This window comes from Eptatretus burgeri, chromosome 6 (genome assembly GCF_056783735.1).
Source record: "Eptatretus burgeri isolate ZD-2024b chromosome 6, Ebu_testis_v1, whole genome shotgun sequence".
NCBI classification, from domain to species: domain Eukaryota; kingdom Metazoa; phylum Chordata; class Myxini; order Myxiniformes; family Myxinidae; genus Eptatretus; species Eptatretus burgeri.
Window position 1 is genome coordinate 21429319 of NC_140966.1, and position 22500 is coordinate 21451818.

The 22500-nt window shown below is 44.0% G+C and overlaps 1 protein-coding gene across 4 annotated transcripts in view; it reads right to left on the reverse strand.

The window, feature by feature from the left end:
• AMBRA1 (autophagy and beclin 1 regulator 1) overlaps window positions 1-22500 on the reverse strand; it is a 249360-nt gene that overhangs the window by 61158 nt on the left and 165702 nt on the right. For all 4 annotated transcript variants that reach the window (XM_085884254.1, XM_085884255.1, XM_085884251.1 and 1 more), the window contains one exon: window positions 20669-20779. In XM_085884254.1, coding sequence (XP_085740380.1) covers window positions 20669-20779 — 111 coding nt within the window. The remainder of the gene's footprint in view (window positions 1-20668; window positions 20780-22500) is intronic.

The following is a 22500-nucleotide window of genomic DNA, read 5'->3' on the forward strand; positions in this document are numbered from 1 at the left end:
AACAGGAACAAAAAGCGTAATACTGCTACCTTCAGGGACATAGGAATCCATGAGAGACAACACCATCCATCACAAAAAGGAGAAGGATCCTTCCATTTGTCATGCTTCATTCAAAAGGGTTCCTGCTGTCAGAGAGTAATAAAAATCATACTGTTGGAAAGCTAATGATTGACTTCCTTGGAACAAAAATTTGTGTTTGCTTAATCATAAGGATGCCTGTTATAAAACCCCTCTTTCCAGGATTGAAGAAGAAGCAGGAATGGGAACTTAATTAAAGGGTTTCAACAGTAACATTTATTATTTTACAACAGCAGGAACCCTTGAGAAGTACATGGAAGGAGCACACAAAATTATACAGAGTAATATTTCTCGAAACAATCGAAAACTATCTGAGTACACGGAAGGAGCACACAAACAGCAGCAGCAGGCACAACATCTTCGTGCTATAAAAATCTTTTTTTCTCGCATGTTTCTCTTCATTTTACATCTTCATTGAGATTCACAGATAGACATAGAATATGTTTGTGAAGTACAACATGCGGTCTTTTGATTAAACCTGACAGCAAAGTAACATGTTTACTGTATTTGAAATGTTAAAGAGCCAAAATCCATAATAATAAATAAATGACTGGATCACACTAAAAATTGGCAAGTCTTGTTTGGTGTTATCTCCATTTGCGGGTTTCATGAGGCGGGAGGAAGTTCTCCCAGAACTGAAAATCTCCACCTCCTATTTTTTTGGTGAAGGATCATGATTCATGAATCAAATTGTGAAACTTCGTTCTCATAGCCTCGTTCCAAGGGATATTTTCAGAATCTTCATTGAACCTCTGACAGTCTCCACTTGCAGCTCGTTTGAAGTGATATTCCTGGAATGATTTTTCAGTACTCGGTAAGGGTTTTCTTTCTCATTCTTGCAGCTCCAACTATCACTGGTACAATTTCAGCTTTCTTCAATTTCCAATCCTCTTGACCTCACTTTTCAGATCCTGGTATTTGGTCATTTTCCTGATTTCTGTGGCATTTAGTCCAAAGCCATTGGGAAGTGAAACCTCGATCAACAATGCTGACTTTTCCATTTTGTGTTTGAGCATTTTACACGGAAGCAATGCTTTGTTTGCATGTTCATACTTGACGGGGATCACCAGTCATAAGTGAGCATTATATGCTCCTATCAAGGATTGGATTTGGTTTGTGTGTCCATGATTTTTCTGGGACCGGGATGTTATGTTTACAGATGTGCCAGTGGATTACTCTGCAGACACTGTCATGTCTTTCTGTGAACAGCTGTTCTGACATGAGTTTTTTTTTACATCCCGAAAGGGGCTGACTGATACTTTCTGTTTCTTTCCCACAAAACCTGCATTTGACTGATTAGCTCAATGCAGCCATTTTCATAAAGTCTCTGTGTGTGTATGTGTCTGAGCCTTGTAGATTTGAAAACTGCTTGGCCAATTTCCATCAAATTTCACATATGAGCTCTGAGTGCCCAAGGTTAGGTCATGGGCATGAAGTTTATCCCCACAACCTCCTCTCCCCCCTGTCAAGGTAGAAGACAACATGCAATTGTCGACTGTACACGTGACATCGGGCAAGTTGGTTAACCACTGATCCTTGCCGGAGGGTAGGGGTATTAAGGGTGGGGAAATGACAGTGGTACAATGCAAGAAAATCACTGACACCATAACGTTGCTCCTGGAGGGAACGTTTATTATTATTTTTGAAGAAAATCTGTCAATGTCATGAGTAGTTGTAATGCAGTCACCAAATTTACTCCAAATAGGATTTTTTTTTTTTAACCCACAACCCAAAACGGTGAAAACTCCATTTGCTGCAACAGATGAATCTTGGAAAATGGTGGAAAATATTTGACTTCATATTGTAGCTGGGCTACTTACCTAGCTTGACGAAATAAGATGCAGGTAATTAAATTTCACGTGGATTTCTCAGGTTATGCATGTTAAATGGAATCGATATTGCATCCCATACAGGATGCCATATCGATTGCAATGATCAAGCAACCCATACAGGCATGTATTTCAAATCACCATAGCCTTTCATTTGAATGCACCTTACTGAAAATCTGCAGGCAAGACTTATTTGGCAACAGCACTGATGCAGGAATGGCCTTTGTTCAAAATACTAAATGTAAGGGATTGTGTTTACAAGATCATGGTGACTCGAGTTAACTTTATGAAGAAAAAAATTCTGCTTCTGGCACTCCCAACCATCTCAATGTCGCCATCACCATCTCTCTCGGGACAGTGTTGTAGGCCTTCTCCAGGTCCATAAATCCCAATGGCATCTCACTTTGCACCTCCAACCTCTTCTCCACCAGCTGTCTCAGAGTGAACATCCCATCCACTGTCCTGCTCTCCTTTCTAAACTCCTGCTGCTCTTCTCCAATCTCCATCTCCATACTCTTCCTTATCCTCCTGTCCAGAATTTTCTGTGGCATCTTCATGGCATGACAAAGGAGCAAAGTGCCCCCTGTACTTTCCCAGATCTTGAACATCTCCCTTCTCCTTCCATATTGGCACAATTGACCCTATCCTCCAATCATTTGGAATTCAACCCTCTCTCAAACATAAATTTGGCACCTCTTCGTCCAACTGACTAACTTCCCCCGCTGCAATTATCATTTCTGTACACACATCAATGCCTGCGCTCTTCCCTTCTTCATCTTCTTCAATGCCATCCGCATTTCCTCCTCTGTGATCTCCACCAACTCCACTTTCCCCTCGACATCACACGGTAGCTCCAGCTTGCTGTTGCTTCCTCCATGGTTCGACAGCTCTTTGAAATATCCTTCCCACACATTTAAGTCCTGCTCCCCCCTCCCCCGTCTCTGTGACAAGCCTCCTGCTGTAACAATGAGCTGTCACTTCATTTCAATGAAATGACATTATAGGACTGGAAGGAAGACCAAAAAAAATAGAGACAATTCCAAGGGTGTAAAAATGACCCCCGTGTGGGTGTGACGATCATCTTTATAATGTTTTTTTACTATCATAATCGATGAACCGTTGCCAAATATCTCCTAAAATGACAGGCTAGATAGGTTTTGAAAATGGCGACTTTCACAACTTTCGTGACCTCGTGACCTTGACCTCGAATCCGGGAAAAAATATGTCGTTGGGTATCACTCATCGACCTCAACCCACATACCAAATTTCATCATGATCGGAAGTAAAAAGTTTTCTTTGTACCGGGAGGTGTTTTTGACCATCTTCCAGGTTACGTGGCGGCCAAACGGGACGGAAATTCAAAAATCTGTCCAGTTAGATACAAGATAATATTTTTTACTATCATAATCAATAAACAGTTACCGAATATCTTGTAGAATGGCAGACTAGATAGGTTTTGAAAATGGCGATTTTTATAACTTACGTGACCTCGTCCCTGACCTTGAACCCGGACAAGAGTTATATCGTTGTGCAACACTCATCGACCTCTACCCACATACTAAGTTTCATCAAGATAGGAAAGAAAAATTGTTGACGGACGTACGGACGTACATTTGGTCCGGCTTTATTAGGTCATCTCGGCAGAGATGACCTAATAAAAAGGGAAAGCGTGGAAGGAATGTTGTTTAAAACTCTTGTGGAATGAGGTTCCATCCTTCTTCCAAGACATTCCAAAAAGCCTGGTGTTAGCTTAGTGGTTATGGTGGCTGGATTGGCATCTTAGGGTCCTGAGTTTGAGCCCCTGTTGGAATTTGAATTAACACCAGGTGGGGTTGACTCAGCTTGTCATCCTTCCAAGGTCGGCAAAATGAGTACCAGTGTACTGGTAATAGCAGCATTGCTTCAGTGGTACAGCTGTGCTCTCAGCCAATGATGCTACCTGCAGCCATGTGCTGCATATGGTGGAGGAGGGGAGGAGGACATTCCAAAGATCACCTCAGGTGCTGGGATTCTTTTTTAGTTTTTCTTTGTTCAAATAGTCCCATAACTTCAATGATACTGAGATCTGGGCTTTGAGGGGACCATTCCATGTGTTGAAGGTTTCAAGATGCCTCTTTCTTTTGTAAATTAATTTTAATTACCCCAGGTGAGTGTTTTGGAAAATTATATTTCTGGAAGATGAAGTTTGGACCAACACATTTTACATCACTTTGCGGATTAAATTTTGCAGGGACATCATTTTATAGCTAGGACACAAATGCATCTGATAACATTTAAGAGTGTGAAAAAGCGAAACATTAAAACTATTTACTATGTGGATTTTGACATGTATTTATTTAATTATTCACAATATGGAGAAGTGTGAATAATTCAAAAATTCTCCAATATAAACTCAGATGATGACATAATTTTTTTAAGCATAAATTCCGATAGTCAAATCTATCAAATGTCGAAAATCGGTACGGTAACACTAATACAGTACGTATGAACATCTCACCTCCAAAGGTTTAGATCAGTGATTCTCAACCTTTTTTGTCCCACGCCTCACTTTGATGTTCAAAAAAATCGTATGCCCCACCATGATTGGAGACACCACAGTGTAAACTACATATGTATTCAAAAGGCTTTATTAAAACTTTATTGCAAATTTTATTCAATTGCTACTCATTTCAATGGGAGCCCTGCCCTTGACGCTGGCTGCAGATTTGTTTGATTCGAGGAACCAATTTTGTCAGTTTCAGCCTTAAATCACCACGTTTCGTGATTTCCAGTCGATTTCTCTGAGCTTGCAGCAAATCGGTAACAAAATGAAATCCACATTCGACTAAATAAGATGATGGAAAATTTATCAATACTTCCCTTGCCAAAGTAGTCGAGTTTGGGTATTTCTTTTCGCTCTCCTCAGACAGCCACATCATGGTTCCTTTGATCTTGAAAAGAGTTTTCACAGACACATCTATTTGCAACTGACATAACTCCTCTTGGTATTGCTCTGGTACTTCAGATAAATCCACCAGAAATGGCTGAGTCAACCAAGAAGAGAACTCAAAGCAAAGCTATGAAAGCAATCATATATTGATTCATTAATTCTGAATCCTCATGCCCAACCAAAATATTGCCACGCCCCACCGGGGAACTCAAAGCAAAGCTATGAAAGTGATCATATATTGATTCATTAATTCTGAATCCTCATGCTCCACCAAAATATTGCCACGCCCCACCTTGAGAAACACTGGTTTAGATGGAGGACTAACTTGAAGTTGACTTGAAGTACATATCAGAGTACGCGAGTACTATCTATGTAGAGATGGCGTGGAAAAAAATGGTCGCCCCATCTGCTACATACAAAACTAAAGTTGGAGTATCTTCTCGAAAAAGGTGTTTATGCTACGTATGAAAACCTACTTAGTTTGTTCAGCTGATTGTTGAGGCAGGAATCACTTTTCAATTCTCCAGACCAAAGGAAAAGAAAAAAAGAAAAAAAAACAAAAAACGAGATTGGTCAAATCCCAGAATTCATCTCGTTCATAATCATAATAACTTCCCTCAAATGGCATATTTCTGAGCTGCCTCTATTAATGGCAATGATTCTAGTACCATTCGATAGTTTTACCTCGTGCATCATCCTTTGGTATTGTAATTTTAAAAGTTTCAAAGGATTCCATGAAATGTACACACAACTATATTCCTTTGTAAAAGAATAGGCAGGGATCAGAGGAGTGGGTGGGACTGCACAACTGTCAATCAGCCTGATGGGGGCGGGGCCACTATTTGGCCTCCGTGTCGTACATATGAACATCAAATAATATCAGAAGAAATATCATGCCTCGGGAAATCCCTTATTTTCCAGTGTTGTATTTATGAAAATGAAATAGCGAAGTACGAGTGCTTCACATGGGACACACGTGATCATGAACCATCCCTCCAGTCATTTTATCAAGGTAAAAACGAACCACATGATCAAGAACATTCTCGAGTCACGGTTTCTCGGCGGCAGATTCGCGACATCTGCGCACCACTGAACATCTGGCATCGACAGAACAGCATGAAACAGGGGATATCCACACTAACTCTGAATTGAACAAATATTTCAACTGACATTTAGTGTTCCTTTCATCTTTGTTTTGGCATACTGCATCGAGTGGAGTGGCCAATGTTCAATTAATCAGAGATAAATGTTTATTTGAATCATTTGCACTTATCATTGTCTCGCAATAACAACATGGAGCTGTGCGTTCTGCAATTGTTGAACTCATGTCTGACACTGAGCCATTAATTCATACTTTCCACTGGTGTGTCCAGTGTTGAAGCCTACATAAGAGCTTCTCGTATGGACAGGGCAAGTACTTGGGGTACAGAAAACGAAATTCTTACTCAAGCACATTTGCTGAATACCCCAGTGTATGTGGACAACAGTGAGAGTATGGGTAAGGTACTCTGCTATGCATGCTGATGAAAATTTGCCTGATAATGTCACGCAGATGGCTATGTACATCAGGCTTCAGCATGATCACTTTGATGGTGTTCTCTCTCCTGTTAATCCACAGTAATGATTTTGAACATTTCTTGGTGCAGGCCATTGTGTGACCTGAGGCTGGATGAAGCCATGACCACCCTGCGCCCGGAAAGCGAAAAGTAGGGTTAAGCGATTGGTAGCGTATGTACATATGTCGTATGTATGTATGTACAGTATGTATGTATGTATTATGTCATACGTGTCTGCATTTTGATAAGAGTGTCAAAGTGAAATCCAACTTTCGGATTTTTGTTCATGGTAGCACATTAAATATACACTGTTCTGAGGATTTATTGAACTTCGAAGCTAAATATTTCTTGAAAAAAATAAAATAACTTGTTGACACACAGAGTCACAGGAAAAGAGCCTTGCAAAACTCTTTGGCTGATCAAATAAAGCTGAGCTTGTAAACACAGGTTGTATTTCACAAAAGTCAAGTCGCCAGAATGTGTACATGTGATGTTTTATAAACAAGCACATAACCGAGCTTAATAAATGCAAATAAATACACACTTTAAGTATATATACTTAATATTATACACTTTGCAATCACAACAATAATTATACGAAATATATTCCTTTAAAGTTGATTAGAATTCATTACAGGAATTTAGATTCATATACATGTATCGATTATATATACTCCATTAAGCTCTCAATTATTTGAGAATTGGATGGACAATGTATTGGATGGACAATGTATCATTATAATAATGGCTTTTAGTATAATGTGTTAATTAATTAATGACTGCAAAAGTGTGAGTCTTGAGGTTGTGTATGGCAATGGTGACATCTTGTGCCAAGCCTCACACATTACATTGAGGTTACCTAAACCACACGTCTCAACCTTTTCTTACCATTTGAGATTCGTCTGTGGAATTATAAATGCTTTATAATATGAATACAAGTCTCTAATAATCTGCTAAAAAAAAAAACCAAAAATAGTTTAGAATGTTCATTGTACAAGCAAGCCCTTTTAGAGATGTTTTGTTTAATCCCTGTATAACAATGAAAAATTTTCAAAATCATCATGAGGTTTGAAAAACAGCTGTTGCAATGACAAGATGTTGAAAGAAATTTCCAAATATTTTCTGACAAAATAATTATGTTAACATATCACTTCAAAATGTATAAATATGGATTTGGTGTGGCTGAAATTTTTTTCTTGGTCAAGGATAATTCAATTCAATTCATAATTCAACACAAGCCATAGATTTGTGTTTTGCTTTTGCTATCCTCACAATAAATGCTCTGAATTCCAAACCTGAGGAGTTTATTTGATCTGAAGAAATAAATTCCACCACAAGAGCATACATCGAAAACCAATCAGCGGAGGAAATTGAAACTTTAGCACATGCTCATTCTTTTTGAGGTCAACATAGGCCAATTTTCTAAAAATCCTCAATTTTCATTCAATTGACTAAAAATTTGAAGAGGATTTGAATATCAAATCACTGAATTCAACCACCAACTATTGTTGAGGTCAACATAGGCCAAAAGGTCAGCAACGGCCAAAAGGTCAACACCGGCCAAATTTCTAAAATTGTTAATTTTCATCCGATTGACTTGAAATTTGATGATTTTCACATTTCATCATTGAATTCAACAACCATTTCTTTTTGAGGTTAACATAAGCCAAAAGATCAACAAAGGCCAAATTTCTGAAATCCTCAATTTTCCTCTGAATGACTTGAAATTTGAACAGGATTTTCATTAAAATGACCATAATGTGTCACATGGTCTGGCAGCCATATTGGATTCAAGGGGAAATCTTTGAAAATCTTTAAAGGAGAAACCGCATAACCAAGCAATGCAAAATTTAATGACTTGATCAACTACCCATAGAAAATACGGCTTGATAAAGATGAAGTCATCGGTCATGTGGTCTAGCAGCCATATTGGACCAAAGAAAGAAAAAAAAAACCTTAAAAAAACAAGTTTTTCTCGCACCAGGTCCTTCTCAAGACTGTGTGGGGTATATATTCTATGAATACCATCTAGCTTTTTGAGAAACAAGCAATGACAGAGCTGCACGATACAGTCAGGGTTATGTAAGAAATGCAGGAAAACATGCAGTATTTGATATTGCTGACTAAAATTTTTTGGCACTTTTGCTCCAAGATTGGGTATCCTCGAAGTACCACACCATTCTGTTATTCAACATTATGAAAAAATTAGACACAAAGGAAAAAAAAAATTTACGTGAAATAAAAAAAGCAATGTATGAATGACAAACGACAGTCTAAAAAAGGTTTTAAACAAGACAGGGATGATGTGGTTTCGAGAGTGGCTAACTATTGGCATTACATAACAATCCCGATTTTTTACATAACCCCTTAGACCCGTAATTTTTTTTAAATGTCGTGAACAAACTTTAGTACACCACGGGTGATGAAAATTGTGGTGAAGTTTCGTCGGAATTGCGTGTGAAGTTCCTGAGAACAAAGTAAATACTTAATTTGGGGGGAAACCCCCCCCCCCATTGTAGACCACATCAGGACCGATTATTTTTAATGGTGTAACCAAGCTTCGGAACATCACAAGTGAAGGTTGTGGTCGTTTCATCGAAATTGCATGTGTAGTTTCGGAAAAGAAAGGAAATACATATTTTGAGGTGCACCCCCCCCCCCTCCCACTCCCCCCTACACCCTAATTTTTCTAATGTCATGAACAAACTTTGGTACATCACGGGTAATGAAGTTTGTCATGAGGTTTCATGTTTGTGTAATTTCAGAGAAGAAAGCAAATACATATTTTGGGTGGCAAACCCCCCCCCCCCCCCCAAGTAACTTCCCGAGACACCGAGTTTTTTAATGCTGTGAACAATCTTTGGTACATCATGGGCGATGATGGTTGTGGTGCAGTTTCATCAGAATTGTGTGTGTAGTTTCAGAGAAGAAAGCAGAAACCGATTTTGGGGGGCAACCCCCGTAAACTCCCTTACGGCCCAAATTTTTTTATGCCATGAACAAACTTTGGTACATCACGGGTAATGAAGTTTGTCATGAGGTTTCATGTTTGTGTAATTTCAGAGAAGAGAGCAAATACATATTTTGGGTGGCAACCCCGCCTCCCCGCCCCCAGTAACCTCCCGAGACACCGAGTTTTTTTTTAATGCTGTGAACAATCTTTGGTACATCACAGGTGATGATGGTTGTGGTGATGTTTCATCAGAATTGTGTGTGTAGTTTCAGAGAAGAAAGCAGAAACCGATTTTGGGGGGCAACCCCCGTAAACTCCCTTACGGCCAAAAATTTTTTAATGCCATGAACAAACTTTGGTACATGCATGGTGATGGACGTTGTGGTAAAGTTTCATACAAATCATATGTGTAGTTTGAGAGGAGAAGTTACAAATACATGCGGATGGATGATGCGCCATCCCATATGTTCCCTGGAACTGCGTTCCAGGTGAGATAAAAAAAAAAGCTGCAAAAACTGATCCCCTCAACATCAAACCTATAAGCATACTTCCAATCATCAGTAAGATCAAGGAATCCATCACAGCAGTTGACATGAAATCATTCCTTTTCTCAAAGAACCTCATCTCAGATCATCAATTCGGATTCAGACTTGGTCACTCTCCTTTGGACATGCTGCTTCTACTCTCCCAACAATGGTGGAGGCCCTCAACATCAGACATGATATCAGAGCTGTCTCTCTGGACATATCTCAAGCTTTTGATACAGTCTGGCATCCTGACTTGCTCTTCAAACTGCCTGCCTATTGAATTAATGGATTGGATTAATGGATTAATGACCACTCCACTCTTGGATTAATGACCTCCTTCACTCTCATGGACAACATGTGGCTATCAACAGAACTCTTACAAATCCTCTTCCTGTCAAGGCTGGAGTACTCCGAAGCAGTGTTCTAGGCGCCATATTATTCCTAATCTTCATGAGTGATCTCACTGGCTGTCTGGAAAATCCGTTTTTTCTCTTTGTTGCTGCTGACTCCACTCTCTGCCAGGACACCTCTCATCATTATGACAGACAGGCAGCAGCTTCTTCCCTCTCGCAAGACCTTGGCAAAATCACAAACTGGTCAAACACAATTTTGCTTATTATCCATATTGTCCACCCTTTGCATTCTCCCTTACCCCTCATTGTTACTTGCATCCCTTGTTTGAATGGTTCCGTCTACTTTCTCCCTCTGTACTGTTGTTGGTGTTTCCCCGTTCTCCTGCTGTTCCCTTTGTTATGTTGTGTCTTGATTTGTTCTGTGGAATCGCTCTTCCACAAACCGAGACCACCGTATTTTCCGGTATAGAAACCACGGGTGTGTATTCGCCGCACCCGTTTTTCACCCTCAAAATAAATGAATAAATTGATCATTTTATTTTCTGATCTAGATCAAAATACGTTTGTACATTAATTTTGTATGGAACAATGACAACAGCTGGAAACTTGTCTTTGAGCATTGTCTTCCTCTTCAACACAGCAAACGCGGGAAGCTTGCCACCTTATGCGGTGCAGGTGAGCATGATGGTGTATCTGTCCTTCTCATGACCTGTAGTGTTGATCATCACATTGTGCGCAAGATTATTTGAGGTGGGTGTTCCGTTATTAGATTTGTAGCGGTCCTTTCCCTCCAGAGACCAGAAAGCATCCTTTCGCTCATCGAACGGAACCGGTGTGTTTTCCTGATAATGGAGGCGGGACAAAAAGGAGTGGAGCAGAGAGTGAGTTAGAGAGGTTCGGTGCACGGCTTAACGTGAAGGACACTCTCACTGTTGTTTTTCTTGTTTGCGATATTAAAGAAGTGTTAGGCCAAGGTCACCTTTGCCACGGCGGCCGTGGGGTCTCCAAAATCTGCGGCCACTAGCAATTATAGGGCAGCCGCAGTATTTCCACGGTCACACAATGTAGCAGTCACATATGTTTATATTTTTCAGGGAGCCGCACGGCGTATTTAGAAATCGTGGAGACCGAAAACGTGGGGGTGCCGTACGGTCTTTCATTTGATGTCGCACGGTGACCTTAGGGCGTTCCTGCAGTGGCCATAGAATTTTCAAGGCAGATGCAAGGTGCCTGCAAGGCGACCGCAGGGGGGCCCTAAGGCGAACGTGCGGCCAGAAGGACGGTAACGAGTGGGTATATATCAGTTCTTTTTTTTACTGAAATAAAAATATAACTATATATATAACTGAATATACTATAACTATAATATAACGTGGTGTCCCCAGAATCCGAACGCCCCATTGTTTGAACAAATTGGAATCCGAACAATTTTTTCGAGAAAATTTTGCCCTAAAAACCTAATACATTTAAAAAAAACCGAACACAACGTAGCGTTCATGTTTGTTCACGTATCTCCCCTTCCTGTTCGAGCCGCATCTTCGTGCTTTGTTCATTCAGTTCGTCGGTGGAAGTCCTTGTGAAAGCATCTCTCGTATGTCGATCGATACTTTAGGCCTCAGTCACATTTGCTCTACGGCGAGGATATGGCGGCCGTACACCCTCTGAATTGACAGAAATGTGCGGCGGCCGCAGAGAAATTGAGGTGGCCTCAGAGTGGCCCTACGCCGAATGGCTATATTTTACAGGTCGTAAGGTCGCCGTGGAATTATAAAGCAGAGTTATAACTTTTTTTCATTTCTACGTTCGCCGTAGAAATTCGACAAGCCGAAACAAAAGAACTGGTAAAAATAACATTCGTTACCATCCGTCTGGCCGCACGTTCGGTTTAGGGTCCCCCATGCGGTCGCCTTGTGGGCACCTTGCATCTGCCTTGAAAATTCTACGGCCGCTGCAGGAACGCCCTAAGGTCACTGTGCGACATCAAATCAAAGACCGTACGCCACCACCACGTTTTCGGTCTCCACAATTTATAAATACCCCGTGTGTCTACCCAAAAAATAAAAACATATGTGACTGCTACATTGTGTGACCGTGGAAATACTGCGGCCGCTTTATAATTGCGAGTGCCCGTACATTTTGTAGACCCTCCGGCCACCGAGCCAAATGTGACTTAGGCCTTACCTCGTGTTTTCACCTTCATTTGTGATGTTTGTTTTTTTAATCATCTTGTGTTTTAATTAATAACAAAAAAAAGAATCCGATCACGTGGTCTGACGGACTGTCGGGCAAGGATTGAATTTCACAGCAAAACCAGTTGTAATTTGAAATATCCATGATTACGTCAGCCCGATGGGTTTGATGAAAGTGATTGTGGTTCTGCGGGCATCATGTTTGATGAGCTGCCCTGGAGGCAGCGCTCTCGCAGAGTGCGCGAGCGATCGGAACCCAGGACGGAGATCGAGCCTGTGTGGACCTTTGGATGTGGTGCTTGTACCAGTTTACATACAATACACCGCCACCGAAGGTCATTTACTCATCTTATTTTACCTGAAACATGGGGAATTTCAGTTGAAAGTGTCTTGAAAGTGGGTTTTCTTTGGGTCCACGAATGGATTAATTCACTCCATTCTTTTTTATTGGGAAAATATTTTTGGAATCCGAAATTTTTGCAATCTGAACAGCCTCCTGGAACGAATTAAATTGGGATTCTGGGGGCACCACTGTGTATAGGCAAACACCTATACTCCGATCTCTAGCGGCAGCGCACGGTGGACGCACGGCTGACGCAGACAGCCACGGAGGCCGTACGTAGGTGCACGGCGGGCATAGGAGAACCGTGCGTCGACCCTGCGTTGCCCGCAGGTAGTCACACAGACCGCAAGGCCACCGTACGGCGACCGTGGAAATAGTGAGGCCGCCGTAATTTTTTGGGGGTTGGGAAAATTCATTTTTCATTGAGAAGAGCTTACGGCAGCCGCATGAATAACGCAAGCCCACTGAACGCCCTACGTACGGTCGACGTGGAACACATCTACATCATAGCTTGGCTTGTCGAATTGCTATGGCGAACGTAGAAATGAAAAAAAGTTATAACTCCGCGCTATAATTCCACGGCACCCCTATGGCCTGTAAAATATAGCCAAATGGCGTAGGGCCTCCCTAAGGCCACCTCAGTTTCTCTGCGGCCGCCGCACGTTTCTGTCAATTCAGAAGGCGTACGGCCACCGTGTCCTCGCCGTAGAGCAAATGTGACCTCGACCTTAGTAAACTTTTCATACACTCGATCTGCAAGTGTCCCAACCAAAGACTACAGCTTTTGTGAATAATTAATTATTATTTTGATGCGAGACCAGGTGTTCTTCTTCTTTTGTGTTTAATGGCGTTTACAGAGCCGCAAGGCTTTATATCTGCCACACACCTGAATTCCTGGAGAGTCCGGTTTTTTAAAATTGATTTAATTTCCACACATGGTTAACAAAACGCTGTACAAACTCTTAACCTGAACCAATTTTCAAAATTTTAAAGGCGAAATTTAGCTGAACAGCAATTCTGAGTGCAAAAGCTAAAGAGCTAAAAGCTAAAGAGTGATAAAAAAGCAAAAGTGTTCATTTTGAATATTATTGAAATTCAGCATTGATCGTTTTAAGGACTGATTTTTTTTTCTACACAAGTGTATTAACTGCAACCCCAACTCTTGCCTTTTTTGCCCATAAAAGAGTGTGGCTTATACACTGGAAAATACGGCATGTTAAAATAATTTTTATTTTTAAGCTTTGCCTCGACATTCGTGGCATTTTTCAGGAACTGCAAACAGCGGGTTCTGACATTATGTATGGATGTATGGATATATTATACATATATATATATATATATATATATATATATATATATATATATATATATATATATATATATATACATACATATATATACACTCTACCGGTCGAAGGTATTAGAACACCCCCATTTTTCAGTTTTTACTTAAATTTAAGCAGTTCAAGTCCAGTGAATAACCTGAAATGGTACAAAGCTAAGCGGTAAACTGCCAGAGGTTGAAAAAAAAGTTTGTCACCAAAAACTGAAAAATAATGTAAATTTTAGAGTTGTAAAAAAAAAGAAGTAAATTTTAGGCCCTTTTCAGGGAAAAAGTAATGGGTTAGCAACTGCAGCTGTTCTGCAGCAATGGAAGTAAATTAAGCCTTGAAAGTTGATGCAAACAATTCCGACAGGTGTCCCAACTTGTGTTGATTAGTTACAAACCCTCTGTCTGTATATAAGCAGTATTGAACAGACTGTGTGGCTAGACCCTCTGAAGCATTATTTGGACAACATTGCACTGCAGGAAGTAGCATATCATAATGGCGAGAAAAAGACAATTAACAAAGGACGACAGACAGACCATTATAACCCTTAAAAGTATAGGTCTTTCCTTCAGAGAAATTGCAAAGCGAGCCAAGGTGTCAGGGATAACAGTTTCCTCCACCATCAAAAGGCACTTGGAAACTGGAGGAAAATCTGACAGGAAGAGGTCTGGCAGACCCAAAGCCACAACACAATCAGAAGACAAGCTTCTGAGAGTCAACAGCTTGCATGACAGGCGGCTCACAGGGCAGCAGCTTCAAGGAAAGCACTGGTCGAAGTAAGGAAGTCTCAGTTTCAACTGTGAAGAGAAGACTTCGAGCTGCAGGTTTGACAGGTCGAGTGGCAGTAAGAAAGCCATTGCTGAGATGGCAAAATAAGAAAAAGAGGCTTGCCTGGGCCACGAAGCACCGCCAGTGGACTACTGAAAACTGGAAGAAGGTCTTATGGACCGATGAATCAAAATTTGAAATCTTTGGTTCATCACGTAGGGTTTTTGTACGCTGTCGAGTAGGCGAAAGGATGGTTCCTCAGTGTGTGACACCAACTGTCAAACATGGAGGAGGAAGCATGAGATGTGGGGCTCTTTTGCTGGATTCAGTCGGCGACTTGCACAGCATTTTGCAGCGCCATGCAATATCCGCTGGTCTATGCCCAGTTGGTCAGGGGTTCATCCTACAGCAAGATAAAGGCCGAAAATACACCTCCAGGCTATGTCAGAACTACCTTAGAAGAAAAGAACAAGACGGTAGGCTTCAAATCATGGAATGGCCTGCACAGTCTCCAGACTTAAATCCCGTTGAGCTGGCTCGTCTCTCTCTCTCTCATCGGCTGGAGGGTCCAATAAAGAACTCTGGGTTTCTTTTCTTTTTGTGCGTGTGTCTGCGTGTGGGCCAGTCTTGTAAGTAGAACTGAGTAAGTGTTTTTGCTGATTGTAAATATTTCCCTTATTGCATATTTGCGTCGTCTTGCCTTTGTCTTTATTTTACTGTTAATAAATATATTAGAAATGTTACCAGTGTGTTTCTGTCCCTTCTTGCATTGGTCCAGCATGGTCCGCATCTCAGTATCAGCCGGGTTTCATCCCCGGTAATCGGTCCATCATAGCCGGCACGGCTTTGGCAGTTTCCGCTCGGCTGCACCCGAACCGGAGTTGCTAGTTGGTAGTTGGAACTCTACCGCAGTCGGTAGAGTGACACGGTTCAGCAGACGTGCCGAGGGCATAGTTTCCCGGGTAGTAGAAATCGCGTACTTTATTAGGTAAATTGGTTTTAGACAAATAGACCAATGCTACGCGGTTGAGATATTAGCGTCCATGGTTGGTTTAGCAACCCGCCAGCTCACGGAATTATCCGGAGCGACAGCCTACAATTCCGGGGAGTCTGCTGGGAGACGGCGTAACCTCCCCCATCTGGTTGTCGTTCTTGTAATGTACGAGATGCAGCGGAACATGGAGAGTGAGAGCGTTAGCAGCAACTCCGCTTTATTGCGCACCCGGATGTACATCACTGCCACCCCTAGCGGGCGAGTCATGATATACGAAAACCCAACCACGTGATACAGCACACTCCTCCACCCGTAAAATGACAATCCAAATGATGAAATGACAATTATAACATGACCAAACGAAACCAATCAACATTCAAAATCCTCCAAGTACCACGGTCATCTCCTGACCCGCCTTGGGCGGGCAGCGCCGCCAGACGGCTCAGGCTCAGACGCCTCCCGGCTAGGTCGAGGTGACACCCTCGCCGGACTTGCCCCATCCGCAACAACAACCGCCCCCGGCCGACAAGCTTGCTCGTCGTCCTCGGGCAGGACTAAATCAGGTGAACACCCCGTGGGCGTCGGCACGTTCGGCCCTGGCAATAAAACATCTGGCTACGGCGACCACATAGGTGGGGGTCCCACATCGCTCGGCACGGGGGGGGGAGGGTGACGCTGAAAAGCGATCATGCATTTGGTCCACGTGCCGCTTCCACACCTCTCCACCATCAGTCCGCACCATGCAATTCGCCGGCCCCAGTACCACAGAGACCAAAGCCGGCACCCATTTGGAACCGTGGAAATAATCGCGCACCATTACCCGCTGTCCCACATCAAAACCGCGCAGCAGCGTCGGGCGCGACACCGCCCCACTCACCGACCCTCCAGGTCGCAGCAAATCCAGTCTGGACCGCAATGCCCGTCCATAGAGACGAATGGCAGGAGAATCGCCCGTGACAAGATGAATAGCGTTCCTGTATTGGAGCAAAAAGACATCGACCACTGTCTGCACAGGTGCAACACCCCCCCCCCCCCCCCCCGCGCAAAGCCCGTTTCAACATTTTAGCAAATGATTCCGCCTGCCCGTTCATCGCAGGATGATAGTTGTCGCGGACCTTAGATGTCAAATACCATTTTGACGCATAAACTCATCAAATACACCTGCGATGAACTGCGGACCGTTATCAGAGACCAGAATCTCGGGTAATCCTTTATTAGCAAAGATCGTCCGCAGTTTTTGTATATGAATGTTTGCTGATGTATGCTGCATTACTACAACCTCCGGCCATTTAGAGAACGCATCGATCACAATCAAAAACATTTTGCCATTAACCGGCCCCGCAAAATCCACATGGACCCTCTGTCAGGCCCTGCCTGGGGTCGGCCATAGTCCCGAAGCTCGACGCGAGTTATCAGCATCTGTTTGACACATGGTGCAATGCTTAACCATCTGCTCAATGTCTTTGTCCACCCCGGCCACCACAACAGGTGACGAGCAAGACTCTTGGTCTTCACGACGCCAGGGTGACTGACATGTCGTTCTTCCAAACACCGCTGCCTGAACTTTGGTGGAATCACCGTCCTCATTCCCCACATAATGCACCGTTGGACCAACGACAGCTCTGATGCGCGCGACGCGAAAGGCTGAGATGCTGGTGTTGAAGGTAGATTGCTCCAATTCCCCGTAGAAATCGCCTAAACGACACGGGCGAGCACTGGATCATGAGCCGATTCCACCGCGACCTGTTTGGCCATGATCGGCCCGCTTTGTCCTGGCTCAGTGCAAACACATCAACCCGGTCGGCCGATTCAGACGAAGCTGGACCCTCCGCGCAAGGCAAGCGCGAGAGCCCGTCGCAGTTAGCATGCTTTTCGGTGCTTCGGAACTGAATATCGTAGCTGTAAGCACCAAGAAACAGACACCACCGCTGTATTCGCGCGGCCGCTACCACTGTTACCCCGCGTTCGAGTCTCAGGTTGAATTGAAGCGGTTTGTGATCCGTCTGCAAAGTGAAATGCCGCCCCAGCAGGTATTGATGAAAGCAGCCGCTTGATGCGGTCGAACGACGCCTGGTGTGCAGGCCCTCAGGCCCAGCGCTCGTCCTTCCTGAGCAACCGCGTTAACGGTGCAAGCTGCGAGCTGAGCCCGCGCACGAATCTTTGGTAATACTGTGCCATATCAATGAATGAGTGCAGCTGCGTCTTGTCGCGAGGCGGTGGCATGTGCTGAATTGCCTCCACCTTCCGAGGGCCTTTCAACAGCCCCTCCGGCGTGATGATGTGCCCGAGGTATTCCAAGCGCTGCTTGAAGAAGGCGCACTTGTCCCTGTTCAAGCGCAGGCCGCACGCTTCCAGCTTCGTCAGCACTTGGGTAATGTTCGCAAGGTGCTCGTCCGCCATTTTCCCTGCAATGAGCACATCGTCCAGGTAGGTTTGAGCGGGCAGGCCAATGCAAACCTGATCCATGGCTTTCTGCCACAAGGCCGGGGCCGAAGCAATCCCAAAACAGAGTCAGGTATATCAATGGAGTCCTTGACACGTGTTGATTGTCAAAAGGTCGCTACTCCCGGGATCCATCGCCAGGTGAAAATATGCATCACGCAGATCAAGCTTCGTGAAGTATTGACTCCCCACCAGCCGTGCATATATCTCATCGATTGACGGCAGTGGATACTGCTCCACGCTGAGCCCTGGGTTAACCGTGGACTTGAAGTCCCCGCACAATCGGACGTCTCCATTCCGTTTCAGCACCGTGATGACCGGGGTGGCCCAATCTGAGTACGATACCCGATTGATCACTCCACAGGCCTCCAGCCTATCCAGTTCACCCTTGACCTTGTCATGCAGGGCATACGGCAACGGTCGTGGTTTACAAAACGAGGAACCACCCCCTCCTTCAGGAAGAGCTTTGCCTCCACGCCCTTGAGTTTCCCAAGGTCGTCGCAAAACAAACCTTGATGTCTTTGAAGAATCTTCTCCAACTGATCCTACCATCGGCTAGGCGCGGGTTGCACAAGGTGAACGGCGGCCCAATCTGGCCTGATGCGGGTCAGCCAGTCCCGGCCTCGGAGAGACGGACCCCTCCCCCGCACGACATACAACGGAAGCGTGGCGACCTGGCCTTGGTACCCCACAGACACGTCTGCCATCCCGATGGGCGTTATCCTCTCGCGGGTGTAGGTGAACAGTGTGAGGTTTGACCTGATAAGCTTCAGGCCGTTGAGTCTACGCGCGGTCTGTTCGCCAATGATTGACACAGCCGCTGCCGTATCAACCTGAAATGTGATCGGTGTTTTGTTCACTTCGATTTCCACCGTCATTGGGCGTGCCGCTGCAGAAACAATTGAAAACAGGCTCATCATCGGCTGCAGGTGCCACCCCGGGTCGCCCCGCACATTGCCGGCCATGACCTAAACGGTGGCCAACGCCCCTCAGCACATACGCTTCAGATGACCCACCTTGCGACAATGTAAACACACTGTGTTCAGAAAAGGGGCAAACACGCCACAGGTGTCGACCTCTGCATCCCAAACACGTCCGTGGGGTCACCTCACCGTTCGTGCAGCGCCGTGTGGCCCCGGCCCGCACCGAAGTTCGCGCGTGCGTCCCGGGGCGCTCACGACAACGCGTGGCCCCCTGGGCCATCTGGCATGCTGTGGCCGGCGATGGCCCAAACATCTCCGAGAGTCTGCTCGACAGCTGTAGCAGTGTCGACTGCCGGTTTGAATGTAATGACTTCATCCTTCAGCCGTAGAATCGCCTAAACCATTTTTTCATCTTGTAAACCAGAAATAAAGCGATCTCTGAGTCGAGCTGGACGCTCCCCCGCCGTGAACTTGCAGGCCACGGAAGAATGCTTCACTCGCGCGACGAAATCCGTGACGCGCTCCCCCGTACCTTTCGCGAGGCGATCGAACTGGTATCGAGCCAGCGGTAATGACTTTTCCGGCGCCAAGTGGGCCTTCAACTTCTGCACAATGTCCCGAAACGACAGCGTGTCCCCACTGGGCTTGTCTGGCGCCACCAAATCACTCAGCAGTCGATAATGTTCCGTCGATAGCGAGGCGAGCAAGATCGACTTCTGCTTGCTCTCGTCGACCACATCATTCGCGTGGAAATAGCACCCCAATTGTTCCGAAAACAATTCGAAGTCGTCTCCTACGAAAACGGGCACCTGTCCGTGCGCCGTGACTCGTCTACCAATCATCCTCGTCGGCCAACTGTAATGTCCGAGGTGCAGCGGAACATGGAGAGTGAGAGCGTTAGCAGCAACTCCGCTTTATTGCGCGCCCGGATGTACATCACTGCCACCCCTAGCGGGCGAGTCATGATATACGAAAACCCAACCACGTGATACAGCACAGTTCTCGCCACCAACCCCCGGCCCACAACAATATATGTATATGTACATGTACATGTACATGTATATATGTGTATATATCTTCTTCTTCTTCTTTTGGCTGCTCCCGTTCGGGGTCGCCACAGCGGATCATCCGTATGATCCGCATAGTGATTTGGCACATGTTTTACGCCGGATGCCCTTCCTGACGCAACCCTGGTCGCCTCTTTCGACACACACACATATATATATATATATATATATATATATATATATATATATATATATATATATATATATATATATATATATATATATATATATATATGTCATAAGCATAAACAAAATGGTGTTTTTCTTTATATTATTTTACTCCCTTGCCACCCCTTCCTCCCTTTTGCATGTTTAAAATTTAGATGCAGCCGAATGTAGAAAATGGTCAACAAAGACATTAAACACCACTAATCAACAAAACTTACAATTGCTAATTTCTGGGAGGTCATAGTTGGTGAAATTCCACCATTGGAGGCGATAAGTAATGTCTGCGATGTTGTTGGCAACAGCCGACTGTCCATCCCCAACCACTGCACCTGCAAGACAAATACAGGACCAAAGGATTGAGTACATGTCAAATAGCAACCATAAACTAAATTGTAATTTAAAATCAAGCCTCAATTTGTAATTATCAAAGCTCCTACAAGAGAAAAAAATAATCTGCATAAATAAAAGGACGGTAAGTGCGATTTTGTTTCATATCTCTTCTCCTTCTAAGCATGCCTCCACGTCCCATCCCCGCCCCCTCTGATTGTTGAACAAACTGTCAACCAAACTTTGTAGGCAAAATTAACAATGTCTCAAAATTCTATTTCCACCATCGAAACTTAGTTTATCTCACTGCTCCATTTATTCCCTTTGGTCACGTTGAAAGTAGATTTTTCCTCAAAGCATTGACTCTGCTGGATGATGTCAATGGATTTGGGTGGGCAACACTTCCGGCGCTATGGCCATTCCATCATGGGATTGCAATAGCTGTTTTAGTCTCTCCTGTCAAATGAAATCCCATCCACTATTTTTGAAACAAAACTCCAGAGGTTTCCCAACAAAATGCAATAGAGTATATCTGAATGTGGAAGACAAATTCCAGCTTCACCTTCTTTTACATCAGTGGTTTTTGTCAAACTGTCAATACAGTGTCAAGCCTCAATGACAAACTGATCCCATGAAGGAAACCACTGAAGCGACAAGATTTGGCTACCAAATATCATGGCTTTGAAATGTCCAATACTGACAAGCCAAGTTTTGCTGAAACCATAATCCATAGGGGATGAAACTGTGAGAATGTGAGGTTTTAACAGCCGAATAAAACATGCTTCCAACGTTGATGATATATTCATACAGATTAGTTATGTCTACTGATAGCAATAATAATTACCAAGAAAATAGAATTTTCAGTCATATAAAAAAGCCCCAAACTCGTCACAGTGCACAATGCCCGAAGATAGGAGAATAACACAGCCGTAGATCATTTGCAACAATTAGGGTAGTCATTGAGATCGTAGGATTGTATATATTGTTGCAGTTTTTGAAACCGCATCCCTCCAACACCAATAGCAGCCAACATGCAGTGGTCCCCAGACAGTTATTTCATTAATGTACATTCAGATAGTCCCTTCCTTCTTGTCTAGTGGGTCGAACATGAGAGTGTGTTTTGTAAATCTCAGAGTTAGGTCTGGTTAAACCTCTGAATCTCATTCCTATTATTTTCTCGATTCCTGAGGTAAATTCAAGCAAGGGGTCTTCGCGTGAGCCAGCAGGCGCTACGCTCAGACACCCATAGGTAAAACACCACAGCCGCGCCCTTCGCGTAAGAATGCGTCCTCACAGAGGACCAAGGGCAACAGTAGAAGCCAATAAACACCAGTGCTGCATGGAGCATGTACAGCGCAACGATAACCCCCACCCACTGTTCAGGCGATCAGAGGCATAACCAACATACCAAATGTTAACAACATACAGTATGCACACGGCACACTCTTCTTCAATCCATATCTCCATTGATAAATATATCTGTCCCCTTAAATCCGAATCTCCATCTAATAATTATATCCAATCCTTTCCCTCAATTCCCTGACATAGATCAGGGCTGGCACCATGCACCCCACCACCTCTGATAACCGCGAACACGATGCTCGAAGGCGGACGGACCCACGTGCTGGCCACGTGTAAAATGGCGGACTCGCGCGCAGCCCGTGATACTTTATCATCGTACGGAACGGGGCACGAACACACAACTTTGGTCAGGTCTGAGCAT